Source organism: Lontra canadensis, unplaced genomic scaffold (assembly GCF_010015895.1).
Source record: "Lontra canadensis isolate GAN:19392208 unplaced genomic scaffold, GSC_riverotter_1.0 scaffold163, whole genome shotgun sequence".
Classification (NCBI taxonomy): domain Eukaryota; kingdom Metazoa; phylum Chordata; class Mammalia; order Carnivora; family Mustelidae; genus Lontra; species Lontra canadensis.
Window position 1 is genome coordinate 1,569,391 of NW_022631157.1, and position 19,529 is coordinate 1,588,919.

Below are 19,529 nucleotides of genomic sequence, written 5' to 3' on the forward strand. Positions count from 1 at the left end.
GGGAGGGGCAGAGGGAGACAGTCTTTAAGGTGACTCCCCACTGAGTGCAGAGCCAAAGTTGGGGTTCATGACCTATGAGATCATGACCTGAGCTGAAACCAAGAGCTGGATGCTTAAACAACTGAGCCACCCAGGTGCCCCTCAAATATATTTGATTCTTCAGCTAATTAATTGAAAGCTTTGACAATTCATCAAGTCCAGATAACTGTATATATTTACTTATAATAAGAGATGTAGGAATATAACCCTAAAAAGAAAATGTGTTAAGACTGACAAAATAAGAAAAGCATAAATCTTTATTGAGAAATATTTTTTAAAGATTTGAGTGAATGAACCGTATGTTGTGTTCCTGGACAAACAGTTCTTCCCACTTCCCAGATTACTATAAATTCAATGCAATCCCATCAAAAGAGCTATAGGATCTGAGGACTAAGAATGAGTAGAACTGGGGTGCCTGGGTGGTTCAGTTGGTTAAGTGTCCCACTCTTGATCTCAGCTCAGGTCATGATCTTGGGGTCCTGCGTTTCCAGCCCAGCATTGGGCTCCACGCTGGGTATGGAGTCTACAGAAAGAAAGAGAGAAAGAGAGAGGGAGGGAGGGATGAAGGAGGGAGGGAGGAAGAAGTAGAATTTAAAATGATTATAAATTTCACTTGAAACAACAAGAATAGTTAAGAAAATGTTGAAAGAAAAACTGAAAGATACTTGTTGCAGACGTTTGAACATGTAACAATACAATAATTAAAACAGAAGTGTTAAAGAATCAGCAGTCACATCAGTTTAAGAAAACAGATTGATAAAGAAGCATCACAAACTGACGGGGGAAAGATTAAATCATTTAAACATTTAAACAGTGAGACTGGGAAATGAATTAAGTTGGATCTTCATCTTCACCCCAGACCACAACATACCAAAATAAGGTCTAGCTGTATTTAAGAATTGAATATAAAGGGGCGCCTGGGTGGCTCAGTGGGTTAAAGCCTCTGCCTTCGGCTCAGGTCATGATCTCAGGGTCCTGGGTTGGAGCCCCACATTGATCTCTCTGCTCGGCAAGGAGCCTGCTTCCCCCTCTCTCTCTGCCTGCCTCTCTGCCTACTTGTGATCTCTGTCTGTGTCAAATAAATAAATAAAATCTTAAAAAAAAAAAAGTTGAATATAAAAGCTGGAACCATTAAAAAAAAAAAAGAGGAAGCAGAATATTTAATTGCTTTCTGGATGATTAAGGACTTACAAAGTAAAAAAGTGGTAGATGGAAACAAGGGAAATGGTGAGCATAAATGATTAAATAAAACTTCAGAACATCTCTATTTCAGAAACATAAAGAAAATAAAAGATAATAAAAACTAGGAGATATGCTTGCAGCAAATATGAGAAAAGATTAATATCTTTAATCATGAAGAGTTCTTACAGATTAATAAAAAATGGATCAACAGTAGCATGCAGGTCATGCTAAAAAAATATATTTTAAGAAGTTCACTAATAAAATCAAAGAAATAAAAACAAAGAATAGTAAGGTAACATTCAATTATCAAATCGGCAAAGGGTTTTTTTTTTTAAGATTTTATTTATTTATTATACCAAGAGAGACAGTGAGAGAGGGAGCACAAACCAAGGGAGAGGGAGAAGGAGGCTTCCCGTTGAGCAGGGAGCCCAATGTGGGGCTCAATCCCAGGATTCTGGGATCGTGACCTGAGCCGAAGGCAGACACTTAACAACTGAGCCACCCAGGCACCCCTGGCAAAGGGTTTTTTCCCTTTGTTTTTAATTCAGTGTTGATGGTCTATGGAATTTTGAATAGGGGCAGTTTTCTGAGATGGCACTTGGGACATGGATATCCAGACACCCAAGAGTGTTCATATCTTTTGGCTTCATGATTCCACCTTTTAGAATTTATCCTAAGGAATTAGTGTTCAGATGTTTATTATAGCATTACTTTTTATTTAAATTTTTTTTACTTCAGGTATATCCTGTCAGTAAAGTGCCCAAATCTTAAGTGAACAGCTTGATGAATTTTTATGTGTGAATACATCACAAAACCCCCTCCCACATCAAGATACAGAACATTTCCAGCATCCAGAAAGCTGTCAGTACCATCCCCTCACCAAGAGTAACCATTATTTAGAGAAATTTTTGTGTCTTTCTCTGAACTTCAAAATAAAATATTAAAACATGTTTGAACTTTGAAGAAGATATTCAAAACATACTGCATAGACAGCATGGTCCTCATTTTTGTGGAGGCGTTGGGGTGGGTTTTATGTGTCTGTACACACGTAAGTACACATCATCTCTACATAGCTTTGAAAGCCTGATGGGAGATGAGATGATACACCAGTATATTAATATCAGTTTCATTTTTGTGGTGATGCTTTCCTTTCACCTAACTTCCTATGATTGCTACATATTCCTACATACAATTGTTACATACAATTAGAGTAAAACTTATTAAAATTTTCAACTAGGAGAGAAATGATTAAGAGGAAGAAAAATAAGATAAAACTTTTCAAATATTGGCCAGCTGGCTTTTAAGATTACTTTCTTCATGGTTTATTCTCTTCACCCCTATCTTTACTATATTGGTCAAATCTCTTTTCTCCAGACCTGATGCTAGGTAATGATCTTTACCTTTTACCTTCTTTTCTCCAATTCTCTATATTTTTAGATAACTGTTGATGTAATTTTCATTGACCATCTATGCTAATAATGTATTTTTTTTCCAGGTATTGAATTGAAACACCTTTGTTTGGAATACATGACTCCGTGGCTGTCAAATCTCGTCCGTTTTTGTAAGCACAATGATGATGCCAAACGACAGAGAGTGACTGCTATTCTTGATAAGCTGATAACGATGACCATAAATGAGAAACAGATGTACCCATCTATCCAAGCCAAAATATGGGGGAGCCTTGGGCAGGTATTGAGTTTGCTCAGATATTTGTCTAGTACCTCTGTAGTGCAGATGTTAATCTCATACCCCCTCTGTGCAAAATATTGTACTGGGCACTAGGGATATAGCTATAGAAAAGACAGTCTTCTCTTTCAAAAGTATGCAGATACTCCCCTAATTCTTTTTTTTTTTCTTTTTTTAAAGATTTTATTTATTTGACAGAGAGAGACAGCGAGAGAGGGAACGCAAGCAGGGGGAGTGGGAGAGGACAAGGCAGGCTTCCCGCCAAGCAGGGAGCCCGATGTGGGGGCTCCATCCCAGGACCCTGGGATTACGACCAGAGCTGAAGGCAGACGCTTAACGGCTGAGCCACCCACGTGCCCCGACACTCACCTAATTCTTGATTTGGTTCAGAATTGTAGATGTCTAATGCGTGTTTCAGAGCTAGGAAAAAACTAATTATTTTAGTACTCTTTTCCATGGCATAATTATATAGAATTTAACTGTAAAAATCTGATGTTGTTTCTAGCAAATAGTGGTTTATTTTATTTATTTATTCAGCATGAGGAGTGGGGAGGCGAGTGGCAGGGGGAGGGGCAAAGGGAGAAGGACAGAGAATCTCAAGCAGTCTCCAAGTCCAGGTCAGAGCCCAATGTGGGGTTCAGTCTCATGACCTGAGCTGAAATCAGTAGCCGGATGCTTAACCAACTGAGCCACCCTGACACCCCTGAATAGTGCTTTATAACATATTCTAGTACTTACATACCACAGATATCAGTAGATGTTTGTTAACAATACTATTTCAGACACATTTCGTTTATAGTTCTAGCACAAGAATACGAGTATTAAAATATAGAGTACAATGTAATGTTTTTTATCTGACAAGAATTGTGCACATCATTTCTTCAAAGTAGTCACTTAAGGCAGCAATACCCTTACTCAAACAATGCTGTGACTCTTCCAAATAATTTGAAATGACCATAGAGCCAGTTTTATGGCGCTACAAAATATCCCAGTACTCGATGTCATTTCCCATATTTTAAAATAATACTTTCTTACAGTAATCGTACATTACTATCTTAGGAGAGAACAGAAGTGCTTTGCTAGTGGATGAAAATAATACATGTGGAGATTTTAAATTTTTGAATATTGGTCCCTTAATCTCTGAAGCAATTGAGTGAATAACTTCATCCTCCTTTGGGTATTTAATGATAAATTTACTGACAGGTCTCTAAATAAAAGTTAGTATTTTGGAGGCTTCAGGTGGAAGACAATTTTCATGTTGATTGGGCTACTGCTTTTGAAGTATTTTTAAAGTAAAAATGAAGTTGGCAGAGTGAATGGCTAAAACATGTTATTTTCCCCTGTGCCACTAGATTACAGATCTCCTTGATGTTGTACTGGACAGTTTCATCAAAACCAGTGCAACAGGTGGCTTGGGATCAATAAAAGCTGAGGTGATGGCAGATACTGCTGTAGCTTTGGCTTCTGGAAATGTGAAATTGGTTTCAAGCAAGGTAATCGACTTTTCCTTTGCCTTCTGGACTGTGGCATCCTGTGTCTGTTTTTATGGCCAGAGGGTTGTTTGTATTTTAGCTAGTCATTTTAAACTTAAACTGAAATTTTTTGTGTGAGAAAACTCTGTTTTAGCCCCCGTGTTTTTTAAAATCCCGTTTCCTTACAGGTTATTGGAAGGATGTGCAAAATAATTGACAAGACATGCTTATCTCCGACTCCTACTTTAGAACAACATCTTATGTGGGACGATATTGCTATTCTAGCACGCTACATGCTGATGCTGTCCTTCAACAATTCCCTCGATGTGGCAGCGCACCTCCCCTACCTCTTCCACGTTGTTACTTTCTTAGTAGCCACAGGGCCACTCTCCCTTAGAGCTTCCACACATGGACTGGTCATTAATATCATTCACTCTCTGTGTACTTGTTCACAGCTCCACTTCAGTGGTAAGTACCAGAAAGTACTTTGTGTTTTGCAGTCCATATCACCAGGTTGGCATACATTATCTTACTCACTATTACAGTACCTTTAATGCTAGCCGTTTTATTGAAGCCCATGATAATGACATGAAATATTATCTGAAAGAAAAAGAATACGTAATTCCATTCTGTTTCAAGGTATAGCAGAGATTTTCTTTTAAGATTCAGTTATTAGAGTGAGTGAGCGGGGGGTGGGAGGGCAGAGGGAGACAGGGAGAGAGAGTCCTCAAGCTGACTTCCAGTGGAGCCCGACATGGGGCTCTGTCCCATGACTCTGAGATCATGATCTGAGTCGAACACTTAACTAACCGAGCCACCCAGGTGCCCCCTTACAGCAAAGATTTTCTATGTGTGTTTGTCCGGTGGGCTCCTGTAGGTACCACAGAAGTTAAAGACGCCACAGCAGTTGACGGTGTTACGTTACTGGCACGAACTTGTAGATAATGGAGCCAAAGCAGTGAGCATTGAGCAGAATGTACTAGAGGGATGGTGTAGGGAGCATGGTGATGTAGTTTTGATATGATATACAAATTTTCTAAAAGCAAAGTGAAATTGAGCACTTTAGAATTGAAAAGTTAATATCTTTAAAGTCTTTCCTTGTTCCTTTTTTCTTTTACAGAAGAGACCAAGCAAGTACTAAGACTGAGTTTGACAGAGTTCTCATTACCCAAGTTTTACCTGCTGTTTGGCATTAGCAAAGTCAAGTCAGCTGCCGTCATTGCCTTCCGCTCCAGTTACCGGGACAGGTCATTCTCTCCTGGTTCCTATGAAAGGGAGACTTTTGCTTTGACCAGCCTGGAAACAGTCACAGAAGCTTTGTTGGAGATCATGGAGGTACATTAGGCAAAATGATAGGAAAGTGAGATCTTTTTTTAAATCCACTAGTACTGTGAAGAAGAAATATTAGTTTATCCTGCTGCTTTATGCTTGAGGCTTAAATAAAAACACTCCCATGGAACGCGCTTATTGGTAATATATATGTCATTTATTTAACTACATTACAATGAACCTTATTTAAATGTCTCTAAAAATATTTATGTACATAAAAATATTTAAGACTATCCTTTTTTTAAGGCATGTATGAGAGATATTCCAACTTGCAAGTGGCTGGACCAGTGGACAGAACTAGCTCAAAGGTAGGCCCCAAATAAATTTAAGCTGTAAAAGTTTGTGTATTGTTAAAAAGATAAATACTACTGCATAATCAGTATTTTAATTAATTATTTAGTATATATAAACACAAATGTTTTTCATAAAGTCTTTGGATTTTTTACTTGCAGATTTGCATTCCAATATAACCCATCGCTGCAACCAAGAGCTCTTGTTGTCTTTGGCTGTATTAGCAAACGAGTGTCTCATGGGCAGATAAAGCAGATTATCCGTATTCTTAGCAAGGTATATCCCCCTCCCTCTCTCCCAAATATTTGTGGTTCTCAAGTTGTAAAGCATACCTTTGTTTAAGGGACATCTAAATTTGAATTTAATAAAATATCTTGTATATTGCTTGTTAAATCTTTAAACAATGGATTGAATTTTTCTTTATTATAATTTTTGAAGTGTAAGAGACCTCTAAAGAAGATATGTTAAAATATGTATTGTCTCTTTTGCTAAGAGGGTACTCTCAGTATTTTATCAGTTTTCAAAGCATTTAACTATATGGTTAAACTAGCCTTTAGTTTAAGTAATTTACATAATTTAGTAAAATTATGTAATATGTAATGAATAAGCACAATGTATTGTTTTAAAATATAATATAGAAATTTTTTTAAAGATTGTATTTATTTATTTGACAGAGAGAGACACAGCAAGAGAGGGAACACAAGCAGGGGGAGTGGGAGAGGGAGAAGCAGGCTTCCCACTGAGCAGGGAGCCCTATGTGGGCCTTGATCCCAGGACTCTGGGATCATGACCTGAGCCGAAGGCAGATGCTTAACAACTGAGCCACCCAGGCGCCCAATATAGAAATACTTTAAAATGAAAATCCAAATGACCTATTTACCAAGAATACCATAGCATTGGAAATGATTCTAGCACTTACAAAATGAGGAATTGTTCTGAATGGATTGTGAGATTCAGTTTAGGAGTTAATGTTTTATTTCAATGAAAGTAAAATAAAAAATTCTGTTTCCCTAAAAGGCGCTTGAGAGTTGCTTAAAAGGACCTGATACTTACAACAGTCAAGTTCTGATAGAAGCTACAGTGATAGCACTAACCAAGTTACAACCACTTCTTAATAAGGTAATTACTATATAGAAAATGAGTGCATTCATTTTGGGTATCAGTATTAAATGTTACTATATTTTGTTTCAAAGAATTCAGAAAGTAAATTGGACTAAGAAGAAGTTAGAAAGAAAAAGCTACCGTTAAAGTAGAACTTCCTTGTCTTTAAATTTAGTTGTTTGAAGAATTTACATTAGCGGAAGAGTAAGTATGGAGAGTATGGTCTCAAGATCTTGTAAGTTTTTGTCTCCTCGATTGCTAAAGGAAAAATAGGTATATATTCTTAATTCTTTTATCCAGTAAGTATTCGCTGAGCATCTGCTATGTGCCAAGTACCATGTTAGGTGCTAGAGATGTAGAACCTGAACAAAACTAGGAAGACTCCCTGCCCTCATGGAGCTTATGTTCTTGGGGTGAGTGTGGGAGCTGGAAAGGGAATAGGGAGAAAACAAAGTAAGTAAAATACATAGTATGCTAGTTCATGATCATTACTGTGGAGGAATGTAAAGGTGGGGGAGGTATACCTGATCATCCAGAGAGTCTGGGTGGCAAACGAAGATGGTACTGAAGAGGAATAAAATGATGCAGCCCCTGGTTTTGGATGGTCTGAGCTCATCTCAGCTTTGTGACCTGGGGCAGGTCATTTAATGTATCTGGACATCATATTTCCACATTGATAAAATGAGTTAACTAGACTAGATGATGGCAGAGTATTATTTTCCAGCTCTGAAGTTGTGTAATTATGTGAATTGAATACAAAGATAGGCCAGATTTGAGGGAGATTACAGAGAAATAAATACCTGTATGTTCCTCGTATTGAGTTATATGTTCTACAGACAGATCTTCTAATTCTAAATTGCACAAAATGGTTCTTTCATCCTCATCTTAGAAGTTAAAATGAGGCTCAGAAGGACTAAGCGACTTGACCAAGGTCACATACCTAATAAGACAGAGCCAGGATTCTCTTCCAAGGCTGTCTGACTCTAAAGTCTATGAATTTTTGCATATACCACGTTGCTAAATAGGGGTTCCCCAAAATACATAACTTTAGTTCAGAACAGCAAGAGATACTATATTAGTAAGGGTGACAAGAAAGTTAAAAGGGTAGAGTCTAAGCTAAAGTTAAAGATACAGCTGGGCTTTAGTGTCAAGAAAGGGAAAAAGCCTTGCATAGCAAATGAACTGCAGGGGATCATACAGGGATGCTGAGACAATGAAAGGATGGTGGGTAGACCATTCTAGTAGTGTGGAGAAACTTTTCAGGAGAATAGTGAGACAGAAGATTGTAAAGATTGGATAGAACTAATCTAACATTCAAGATTCTTCAGAAGGGAGTTTGGAAATGTACCTATATGTTTTCAAGCAGATGAGTAGTGTGACAAAAGGAAGACTTAGAAGGGTCCTTCTGGCAGTAGTGTACACAGCAGATTGGAGTAGGGGGAGACTGGAAGCGAAAATAATGCACATTTAAAATAAGGAAGGTTGGCATAGAATAGTGTCATTAGCAATAAGCAAATACAAAAGAGACTACTTTGGAAGAATTAATGAGACTTGGTGACTGGAGTTTGGAATCAAAGAACAGGGAGAAATCAAAGGAGAAGCTAAGGTTCTCAGCCGAGCTAACAGTGTTTTTAGTTACACACATGGAATAGATGAAGAGCTTACCCATATACTTAATTTCTCCAAAAGAGAAAACATGCTTAATTTGGGGGATAATGTTTTATCCTGTGATGTGTTTCGAATGAGACTGTTTGTGGTTCATCTCACTAATCTGGAATGCATGGCCTTTGCCAGGACTCCCCTCTGCACAAAGCCCTCTTTTGGGTCGCTGTGGCTGTGCTACAGCTCGATGAGGTCAACTTGTATTCAGCAGGCACCGCGCTTCTGGAACAAAACCTGCACACCTTAGACAGTCTGCGGATATTCAACGACAAGGTAAGCAAGCTTTGGGTTGGCGTTCCTAGAGTCTGCATATTTAGAATTCCTCTCTCTTTTATTGTTGGCCTTTTAAAATCAGAAGAGGTCTATAACTTCAATATGCATTTCTGTAATGCAACTTACTGTGAGTATAGTTCCTTAACAGCTCATTAAAAAACTTTAAACTTTTCTATGTACAAATAGCGGGAACCAGTACTCACCCAATACTGGTAAAGAGAATAGGGATAAAAAATACTGAGTAGTAATAGTAGCTACTAGGCTAAGCCTTATGCTGTGTTCTGCCCTACTGTGCACTGCACAGTCATTATTTGTGATTTCACAACCCAAAGGTAAAGGTTAGCATTCTCTATCCTCCATTTCACGTATGAAGAAATAATCTAAAAATAAGCTTATTTTTATTGAATAATGGTTCTTAATGAGGAAATAGGTTGGAGAGTCCAAAGGAAATGTTTGGGTACCTAATTGTACTAGTTTTTTGTTTTGCCTAATCCCACTTTGAAATATACCATTTGCACCCTTCTTAATATTTATCAACCTTGACGACTCAGGTTGGATTTTGGTGTATAGAGAAGGGGACATAAGAGTATGAAGTGATATTCTTTTTGTCTTTGGAGAAGAATGAGTCTAGGAGAAAAGAGAAATTTTCTTAAAGAGAGATACATGTTTATAACAAGAGATTTACTTGAAGTGAGCTTGATCAAAGCTGTGAGTAGAAAAAAAAAAACAGAGAACAGGAGCATGGTTTTAAGTGTGAAGATACTTGGGCTAAATTAAACACTGTTTGATTAATCTGCCATTTGTGGTGTAGACTTGAAATAGCTACCTTGAAGTTTATCTGTCAGGCCTCCATTTTACAAAATAGAAAGGAACAAAGAAGTTAAATAACTTGTCCATATTTGTACATCTGATTCGGAACTAGAGCCCCTCTTTTCTAATCCCCATTGCTCTTTTCTGGGGTTGTCTTGGGACAGTGGTAGTCCGAGAGATAGCTAGATATTGGCTATTTGTATGGATATAAAAATATTTGTAAATGAAATGTTTGTCTAGGAGTATCTGTCTTGGTATTTTCATTGTCAGAACAGCCCCATAGCAGTAGCTAATACTTACTTCAGTGCCCCCAGAATACTAGGAATCAGAGTTAATAAAGCCTATTAAAAGTCTCCAGCATGTAAGATGAATAAGGTCTGATGTATAACATGGTGACTGTAGTTGGTAACATTATAGTGTATAATTGAAATTTGCTGAGAGAGTAGAACTTTAAGTTCTGTATTTAATGATTTAATGTTGTCACCAGAAGCGGCGGTGGGGGTAGCTGTAAATAAGCGAGGTGATGGATGTGTTCATTACCTTCATGGGGTAGATCGTTCCCCAGCACATATGTATATCAAATCATAATGTTGTACGCGTTAAATATCTTAGAATTTTATTTGTCAGTTATTATACCTCATTAAAGCTGGAAAAAATTGTACATATAGCAAGTTAATAGGTAATCATACTTTATATAGTATTTATATAGTATATAAAATACTGCATTTTTATTTAACTATAAACTGGACATCTTTCTAAGCATATATACACACATGTACACGTGTGCATGAACATGTAATTCTTTCTCATGGCTGCAGAGTATTTTACATCATGCACGAGCCACGATTTTTCAACCATTTGCCCATTGATGAACAATTGAATTGTTTCTATCTTTTCTTCTTTTCTGTTTTAAACAGTGCTGTTCTAAACGTCTCTCTATATTTACTTTAAATGCTCATATTTTTCTTTCTTTGAGATAGAAATGTAGATAACCTGAGCTCAGGCTCTGAACACCTTCAGTTGTTTGCTTTTAAAAATCTCTGTTCAAGAGTGAATCACTGGGCTTTTTTAAAAAATGCAATTCCTAGGCTTTACCCAGCAACCTTAAAGCAGATACTCATCTCTAGTGACTTTAAAGCAGGTGTACTTGGAGCCACACTTTAGGAAACACTGTTAAAATCTTAACTATCGTAGGCAAGTTGCATGGCATTTTTAAGTTTCAATTTCCTTGTTTTCCCATACTAGAATGTAAAATCCACCAGGGTGAACAGTTTTTGTCTGTTTAGTTCACTGATGTACGTGCAGAGCCTAGAACCATGCCTGGCACATCAAAAACACATGATAAGTACTGAATAAGTAAAAGAATGAATGAATGAATCTGTGAAATGGAGCTAGTATTGACTGCACAGGATCACTTTAAGGTTTCAATACAGTAACACGTCTAACATTATTGTATACTGCAGGCACTCAGTAAATACAAACTCTTTGTTTTCTTGAATTTATAGTCATAGTTTACAAAATGCCCACTACAATTCAATGGATGTTCTTACTTAAAACAACAATAATTATAATCTTTAAGAAGTCACCAGGATATAAATTAATGGTCCCTTATTTTGCATCATAAATCAAAGCTATTTTGTCTTCTGTCATCTTATTACTAATATATTCTTGATTGTCTCACACTTATTTATTTGTGGTATCTTAAATGGTCTATGGTTTTCTGTAGTCCTCTGAAAATAATTTCTCTTCACTTGAAAGGGTTACTTAACTTATCATAGCTACTAACACAGTCATAAACCAGTAAGTAAAGTTCTTGTGTGAACCCCATCAACCATATTCTGATTATCTTTACTAGAGTCCAGAGGAAGTATTTATGGCAATCCGGAATCCTCTGGAATGGCACTGCAAGCAAATGGATCATTTTGTTGGACTCAATTTCAACTCTAACTTCAACTTTGCACTGGTTGGACACCTCTTAAAAGGTAGAGGCCTTGTGTCAGAATATTTTTAGGAAATGATATCAGGAAGCCAGAAGTAGCTAAAATTGTTATTGGAAATTAGTTGATGTAATTTGTCTTATTTAATTTGTCTCATATGTCTTACTTTTTTTTTTTTCCCCAGATTATTTCAGAGAGAGAGCTCGAGGGAGGCAGAGGGTGGGCAGGGAGGGGCAGAGAGAGAGAGAAAGTGAGAATCTCAAGCAGACTCCCCACTGACCCTGGAGCTCAGTGCGGGGCTCAATCCCACAACCCTGAGTTCATGACTTGAGCTGCAACCAAGAGTCAGACGCACAACCCACTCAGCCACACAGGTGCCACTCGTGTATCTTACTTTAAATGCGGATATAGCTGTCTTATTGAGCTGTTTTACTCAGTATATATTTTAATAGAGCCTAATTGCTGTGTAAATTATCCAATTCCCTTTAAAATGCAACAAAGGAGTTGATTCTTGAAATAATCCTAAATACTGGACTTTCTAATAGCTGTATTATTAGTTAACACTACGTATCTTTTTGATTATTTAAAATAAGACAGACTGCAAATCAATAAATGATGTTACTTGAGTAACTTATGTTAGAATATGGTATCTTAGAGATTTGATCACAGATTTTCTTCAACTTGTTTCTAAGGTATTATTGCTCAGTCACATTGTTACATATCATAGCACCTCACCTTTCTTGTACCCCATCCTCATCCCTTCAAATTTCTGATTTGCTGATGGCAGTGGTCTCCTAGTCCTCGGTGCCAGCTTACTCACTGCCTCTACTGGCTTCACTCCCCACTCTTGACTCCACTGTGGGTTAGCTTTGGTTTACTAACATGGAACAGCCATGGCCAGAGACTATGGCTAACAGGAACAGCACATAGTGGTAAGTCAGAGGCAAAGGCAGTGTAAATAAGGCTTGGGATGAGCAGCTGGCATGAACCAGTGGTCTTAAGCAGCACTGGCTTTGGCTTATGTTAGAGACACAGTTGGAGACTCAAGCTCTAGCTTGTGTCTGCAGTTTTGTAAAACAATGGATATGATTCTTAGGCTTGAGGGATCATGAAGGTTCTCCCAGTTTTTACCTGACAGGTGTATGTACACCCACTACTGTCAATGTAAACATTTGATTTCTTTACCTTATGAAATTCCTGGAGAAATATTAATAGCTTTAATCTCTAAAGTGAATAGGGATTGCTCAAAAGATACTACACTTACTATAGGATACCAAAAAGAAAGATTCATGAGGCTGATAAAGTGCTTGCTGATTCTGTATTTCAAAGAGTACCAGATATTTTCAGTGTACAAATTCCCTTCTTTAAAACGGAGTAGCGCTGGGGCACCAGAGTGGCTTGGTTGGTTAATCTGCCTTCAGTTCAGGTCATGATTCCAGGGTCCTGGGTCTGCGCCCTGCAGCAGGCTCCCTGCTCAACGGGGAGTCTGCTCCTCCCTCTCCCTTTGCCCCTCCCCCCCAACTTGTGCTCTAGCTGGCTCTCTCACTCTCAAATGAAGAAATTAAAAAAAAATCTTTAAAATGGAGTAGTACTAATGATTAAAGGCTGTCCAAAACCAAGCTTACTCTGACCAAACCTATTCTTTGTTCTGAGAACATATACATCCTATAGCATTAGCTTTTTTTCCTTTAATTAGAAAAAAAGAATTTTTAAGAGGTAGAACACTGTTTTCAAAAGATATCTTAAGGTGAGCTCAAATATCTAGTTTTTTTTTAAATCTCTGCACTGCTTTAGTGAATGGAATGTCTGAAACAGCATCCATCCTTCCTTATTTTCCTCCCTTTCAGAGAATAGTATTCTCTTCTACACATGTTTGGTACTTAATCTTCCATGTAATTAACTATTAACGTACGTATGTTTCACCTTCCCAAACAGTTGTTCTCAGAAGGCAAGAGTTATCCCTATGTTTCCTATCCTTGCAGGGTTGCTAGTCAGTAAGAGCTCAAGAAGTAGTTGTGGAAAGAATGGATTAATGTCTTGTTTTATTTTTTGTAGGGTACAGACATCCTTCACCTGCCATTGTGGCGAGAACAGTCAGAATTTTGCATACACTACTAACTCTGGTTAACAAACATAGAAACTGTGACAAGTTTGAGGTGAACACACAGAGCGTGGCTTACTTAGCAGGTAAAGACTCAAAATAGACAAAATCAATCTTACCACATCTCTATCTAAGGACTGCCCAGATGACACAGACACCGGTCGATCCTTCAGCTGGCTGCTTGGCAGGGCAAAGAGCTCAAAAACCGGTCCTGTGGTGGTGGTTATGATTTTGAAAGTTTTGCCAAAAAGATTTTACCTCATAAAAGAATTTGCTTTAGAGTCTGAATATGTTCCTTTGTCATCTTTGGTCCCTTTGGCAGTGCGTGGTTCCCTGTTGTTATAAAATCTAAAAGCTTCAGCCTGGCATCCTGGGCTCTTCAGCAGCTCTCCTAATTCTGCTGTCTTTCCCTAAATCTCATAAGCCCCACTTTTTATTACCCCTCCAGACGGAAGAGCTAGTTTAAGCCCATCTACTTGCCTTTCTGCCTCTTTCGTATGTATTCCTGATGCCATTTGCTTTACTTGGAATTTCTGCCCATCCCCACTATCCCGTTAAACCTTCGCATTTTCTCTTACCCAGTCTGTGGTTCCTCACTCAGTAACACTTAGCATCTATGTATGATACAGGTCTTGAATGTAGTTGTTCAGAGGAAAGTGTTGATTTCCAGTTTAGCAGACTACAGTTTGTGGCAGTTTTTTTTACCTTGGGCAGATCATTTAACATCTCAGAGTATTATTCTTTTTCTGAAAAATGGACCTTATAGTACTAGTCCTGACTACATTCTGTGTTTGTTGAGATCAAATTTACATCATAGCACCTGAGAAATACAAGATTCTTTATAAATCTCCATATATTTCATGTTTACAAAGTCTTCCAGAACAGACCATGAACCCTTTAAGGTAAGAAAGTCTGTCCTAAGGGGTCTTACCCTTCACACTCTCTAGGGCTCTTTATCTGCATGTCTAATAGGTATTATTCTCTTAAAGAGGTTGTAAGCAATGTATCCTGTTTTAAGTCACACTTGGAATTTTTGTTAAATTTCCTAAACTTCCTTCTTTTTCCTTTTAGCCTTACTCACAGTATCTGAGGAGGTTCGAAGTCGCTGTAGCCTAAAACATAGAAAGTCTCTTCTTCTTACTGATATTTCAATGGAAAATGTTCCTATGGATACCTATCCCATCCACCATGGCGACCCTAGCTATAGGTCAGTGGCCTTCTTCTCCCGTGATTATGTACTTATAATCAGGTTTCAGTTTTCCATGCTAGCAGAGGCAAGCAGCAAGAGTAATCCAGAAGGTAATATATAGGAGAAAAGATAATCTAGGAAGAGTATATAAATAAAACCCTTTTTATAAATGTATAGTGTTCTATGTGGATTAGTAGTCAGACAGTTCCTCTCAGCTAATTGTCCTGTTAACATTAGTTTGCCTCTTTTAAGCACAAACCAGTTGAGTAATGAAAAGAGATGATCTTGAAATCACTGGGTTGTAAAAAAGGGCCTAGGGAAAACTACCATGAAATATGGGCAACATCACATACTTAATGATGGGAGGCTGAGCTGTACAGTTTCATGCAAAGATGCACATGCCACCACATCTGTAGCATGTACTCTTACCACACTGAGGTTATTTAAGAGTTTTCTAGAGTATAGTTTCAGATGATAAGATAGTCACATTATGTCCACCGCTGTATATGGTCTTGGTTAGCATATTTTTTTTCATGACACATGGAGAAATTACATGAAAATGGCACTATTTTGGAGACTTTCTGTATTTTCAATTAAACAAAAGTATCTAAGTTTGAGGTATAGTGTTAAACATAGGGAAATAATCTTGGATCTGAAAAGCTTATATCATTCAATTTATCACCATCCCACTTTTTGATTAAAAAGCCCTCTACAGTTTCCCACTGAGATTTTTACAAAGTCAAAATACCTTTTCCAGGTATACTTAGTTTTCGATAGTCTTATTCTTTGGTCATCCCTTTGATTATATTTCTTTGAGATATGCCCTTCTTGTTATGAAAAGGAAAAAATGAGTTTTGTTGTGTTCCCTTGTCAAAGTATAGTTGTTTTTCTTGGTTTTTTAAACCAAAACTGTAGTTGCCTGTTTAGACTTGATTTCCCCAATTAAAAAATCAATGCAGTACAATTCTGCTGTGCATTGGTGAGCGGCTACTGCATACCAGACATAATGGCAAGAAAGTAGGTGTTAAGGACAAAAGCGCTAAAAGAAAAAACAGTGCTAATTTTTAAGAAAATTTTCTGAATAAATGAGAGAAAGAAGGAAGGAAGATATTTCTTAAACATACACTAAGAGTTTGGACCCTAAAGCTCTTTAGAGTGCAGTTTTAAATTAAGTGATTGCTGTCACTGGGAAATAGGACAGCCAACTAAGAGGGGCAAACAATGGTTGTCTTTGTCACCTGTCACTTAATTCTTCTCAATTCTTTAAATCTCTCAGGACACTAAAGGAGAACCAGCCGTGGTCATCTCCCAAAGGTTCTGAAGGGTACCTTGCAGCCAGCTATCCAACTGTGGGCCAGACCAGTCCCCGAGCCAGGAAATCCATGAGTTTGGACATGGGGCAGCCTTCTCAGGCCAATACGAAGAAGTTGCTAGGTTAGTTTACCTAAATGATTCAGAATTTTTTTATACTTACTCTTTTTAATGGTCTGATACTTTTACTCTTGGAAAATTATTTGAAGCTCTTCAGAATTATCAAAATTTCCCATTTCGATGTAGCAAAGCTTTGACGCCAACTATAAGAGTTTGATAGGTCAATTAAGCCATATCAGTTAAGACAGAGGAATAAGAATGGGATCTTGAAAGAGTTTTTTTCTGATTCTTAGACTAAATACTGTGGCTGTCCTTGTTTTGTTCTGCCTTGGCCAGACAGTGGGGAAATGAGAATAGGGGAGACGTTAGCCTCTCACAGGAAAGGAGGCCTTTTGCTGCGCGCAGGCGCAGGGCCTTAACGATATGGTTTCTGGAAAGTACTGTCTGAGAGCAGACTACGTCAGTAGGCTATGAAGCTGCAGTAATACTTTCTGCCATCTTTTCTTTTAAAAGAAAGTACAAATTTTTTTGATTAGTGTGTTTTTCTATTTCTATAAGAAGATATGATTTTTGAAAGTTAAGATTGCTCAGATATATCAGCATTTGTCAATAAGGATACCTAAAGTTCTGAGAGACCCTTTCCCTTCACGAAAATTGGAAGTAAATCATGAGAGCGTTCACTGATCCCACCTCACCACAAAGGAAAGGCAAAGGTGCTCTTATGCAACTTGGGCTAAAGTTCTCCTTGTTAGAGAAATACTTCGGGATCAGGATCCATATGTCAGGGACCAACACTGTGAATGTCTCAGTGGGTTTCAGCTATCCATACAAGCATATTTTTACGTATATTTAGTACTGCGAAAATGTTTCTGTTCACAAGGAAAGCAGTGAGCAGTGAAGTGTGAAATAAATAACCTGCCAGTAAGCCATGAAAGAAACGGAAACCGTGAACGTTGATGACTGTTACTAGCCACACGGGGTCATTACCTTTAGTTTCTGTTTATGCTTTGTCACAAAATAGTCTTCTGGGAGTTTCCTGGTTACTTTGTGTTTTGTAGTTCTGGATTTTCATGCTAAGGAAGTTGTAAATGAAAAGCTAACTTCAGAGAAAATGTTCTGTTGAGTTTGTTCAGCGCATGTGCTGGATGAGTAAATCATGGTCTCTGCCCTGAAGAGCTCGTGTTCGCTGGCCAAGACTTCTAATCAGCTGATTACAACAGCATCCATAGGTGCCATTAAAGGAGCATGTCTTCTGAGGGGAAACTGAGCATCTGGGGAAATGAGGAAAAGCTGCAGAGAGGCAGTAACATTGGAACTGGGTCTTGAAAATTCAATACATGCTTGCCTGACAGATGCAGGATAAGGAAGGCAAGCATGAGTGAAGAAAAGTCAAGAAAAGCACCTGTAGGAAACCAGGCTAGCAAAGGATTGGAAGTAGACTGCAGGAGACTTTGTATGCAACGTTCAGAAACTTAGCTGCGTATCCAGCAGGGATCTTTAGGGAAGGAACATTACCAAATTTTGTTTAAAGGCAAGTTTTTCTGGCTCCAGCATGGAGAAATAGGAAAAGATGTTTGGCAAGGGGACCGTGTAAGAGATAAATAGAACATCCAAACCGGAGATGGAGTGGACCTCCACTGAGGCAGGAGCAATGGAAGAATGGAGAAGAGGAATCAGGTTTGAGATGATGTGTGAAGTGGAGCAGAGGAGATTGAGTGCAAGTCCCAAGAATCTATTTTTGGTACTTTAACTAGAGAGAGGGATTTCACGTAGAGTGATACATGCTAGAGAGACTCACAGCCAAGCGGAGGTGCTTCCGTACTGCTTGCCATTTTTGAAGCATCTCCCAATAGATCTATTATTTAGTACCTCGAGGCATGCAGACATTGTTTTCAGAGATTGATGTATTAAAATCAAACTTTGACCTTCCCTGCATTTGGCAAGTTTTCATATTGTTAATGACTAATTCTTGCCCCGAGCAGAATTTTTTAAACTGAGAAAAAGCTGTTCAGACGTAGTTGATATTCGCTCCTGACCAGTGCACACCCCTGTATTTATCCTTAGTTATTGTACTTGCTGGCGCGGCCTGGTCTACCTACTGTGTAGTGAATGTGATCCCAGTCTAATTTGGACCAGTAAGGCACATCCTGTCCTGAGATGCAAAGCCATGGGGCCAAATTTCGTGACAAGATGGAGAACCAAGGAGAGAAACTCTGCCCCAGGGATATATTTGAGCTTTCTTTGGGTCCTTAAGTGAAAACTTAAACACTTGATGTCCAAACATTTTCTTTTTAGTATAATCCTATTCACAGACACTGTGGTTAATGAACTGCCATATTCTGTAACTTTTGTTTATAGGAACAAGGAAAAGTTTTGATCACTTGATATCAGACACAAAGGCTCCTAAAAGGCAAGAAATGGAATCAGGGATCACAACACCCCCCAAAATGAGGAGAGTAGCAGAAACTGATTATGAAATGGGTGAGAAACAGAGTTAATAATTGATCTAGATCATTGAAAATAAGGTGGGAGAGCCACATTTGCTTTCCAGCCATTTCTTAGAATCTTTAGGATGAAATGTAGACGCATTTGCGCTTTTTCAGAGATAAGCTATACAGTCCTTAAAATGAAAGTTATCCTGAAACCTGTATAAAAAGTAATCATATATATGATATATACAGCATTGTAAACAGCCAGCTAGAACTTGTGCATAGGTGACTATTAATTCTGTATGATGTTTATGTTGCTCTTTTAAGTGCCTACTAAAAAGCTATTGAATTTTAGAAGTATCATTAAAATATGTTAGGTGAAGTGGTATCTAGTATATATGTTCAGTTAATACAGCTGATCGTCTTCATATCATCCTGCAGAAACTCAGAGGATTTCCTCATCACAGCAACACCCGCATTTACGCAAAGTTTCAGTGTCTGAATCAAATGTTCTCTTGGATGAAGAAGTACTTACTGATCCGAAGATCCAAGCCCTTCTTCTTACTGTTCTGGTAAAGTTTTTGCCTTTTGCTTGTGGTGCCGGGGAGGGGGTTTGCCCTCAAGTGTTTATTCCAGTCTACTCTTAGGAGGCCCTTA

The 19,529-nt window shown here is 38.1% G+C and overlaps 1 protein-coding gene across 7 annotated transcripts in view; it reads left to right on the top strand.

Moving 5' to 3' along the window:
- NF1 (neurofibromin 1) overlaps positions 1–19,529 on the top strand; it is a 252,162-nt gene that overhangs the window by 213,966 nt on the left and 18,667 nt on the right. For 6 of the 7 annotated variants that reach the window (XM_032845423.1, XM_032845416.1, XM_032845419.1 and 3 more), the window contains 14 exons: positions 2,717–2,910; positions 4,260–4,400; positions 4,568–4,847; positions 5,500–5,714; positions 5,955–6,016; positions 6,161–6,275; positions 7,017–7,118; positions 8,895–9,035; positions 11,701–11,827; positions 13,838–13,969; positions 14,955–15,090; positions 16,349–16,506; positions 18,802–18,924; positions 19,314–19,444. In XM_032845423.1, coding sequence (XP_032701314.1) covers positions 2,717–2,910; positions 4,260–4,400; positions 4,568–4,847; positions 5,500–5,714; positions 5,955–6,016; positions 6,161–6,275; positions 7,017–7,118; positions 8,895–9,035; positions 11,701–11,827; positions 13,838–13,969; positions 14,955–15,090; positions 16,349–16,506; positions 18,802–18,924; positions 19,314–19,444 — 2,057 coding nt within the window. The remainder of the gene's footprint in view (positions 1–2,716; positions 2,911–4,259; positions 4,401–4,567; positions 4,848–5,499; positions 5,715–5,954; positions 6,017–6,160; positions 6,276–7,016; positions 7,119–8,894; positions 9,036–11,700; positions 11,828–13,837; positions 13,970–14,954; positions 15,091–16,348; positions 16,507–18,801; positions 18,925–19,313; positions 19,445–19,529) is intronic. The other variant, XM_032845422.1, reaches the window with a different exon arrangement.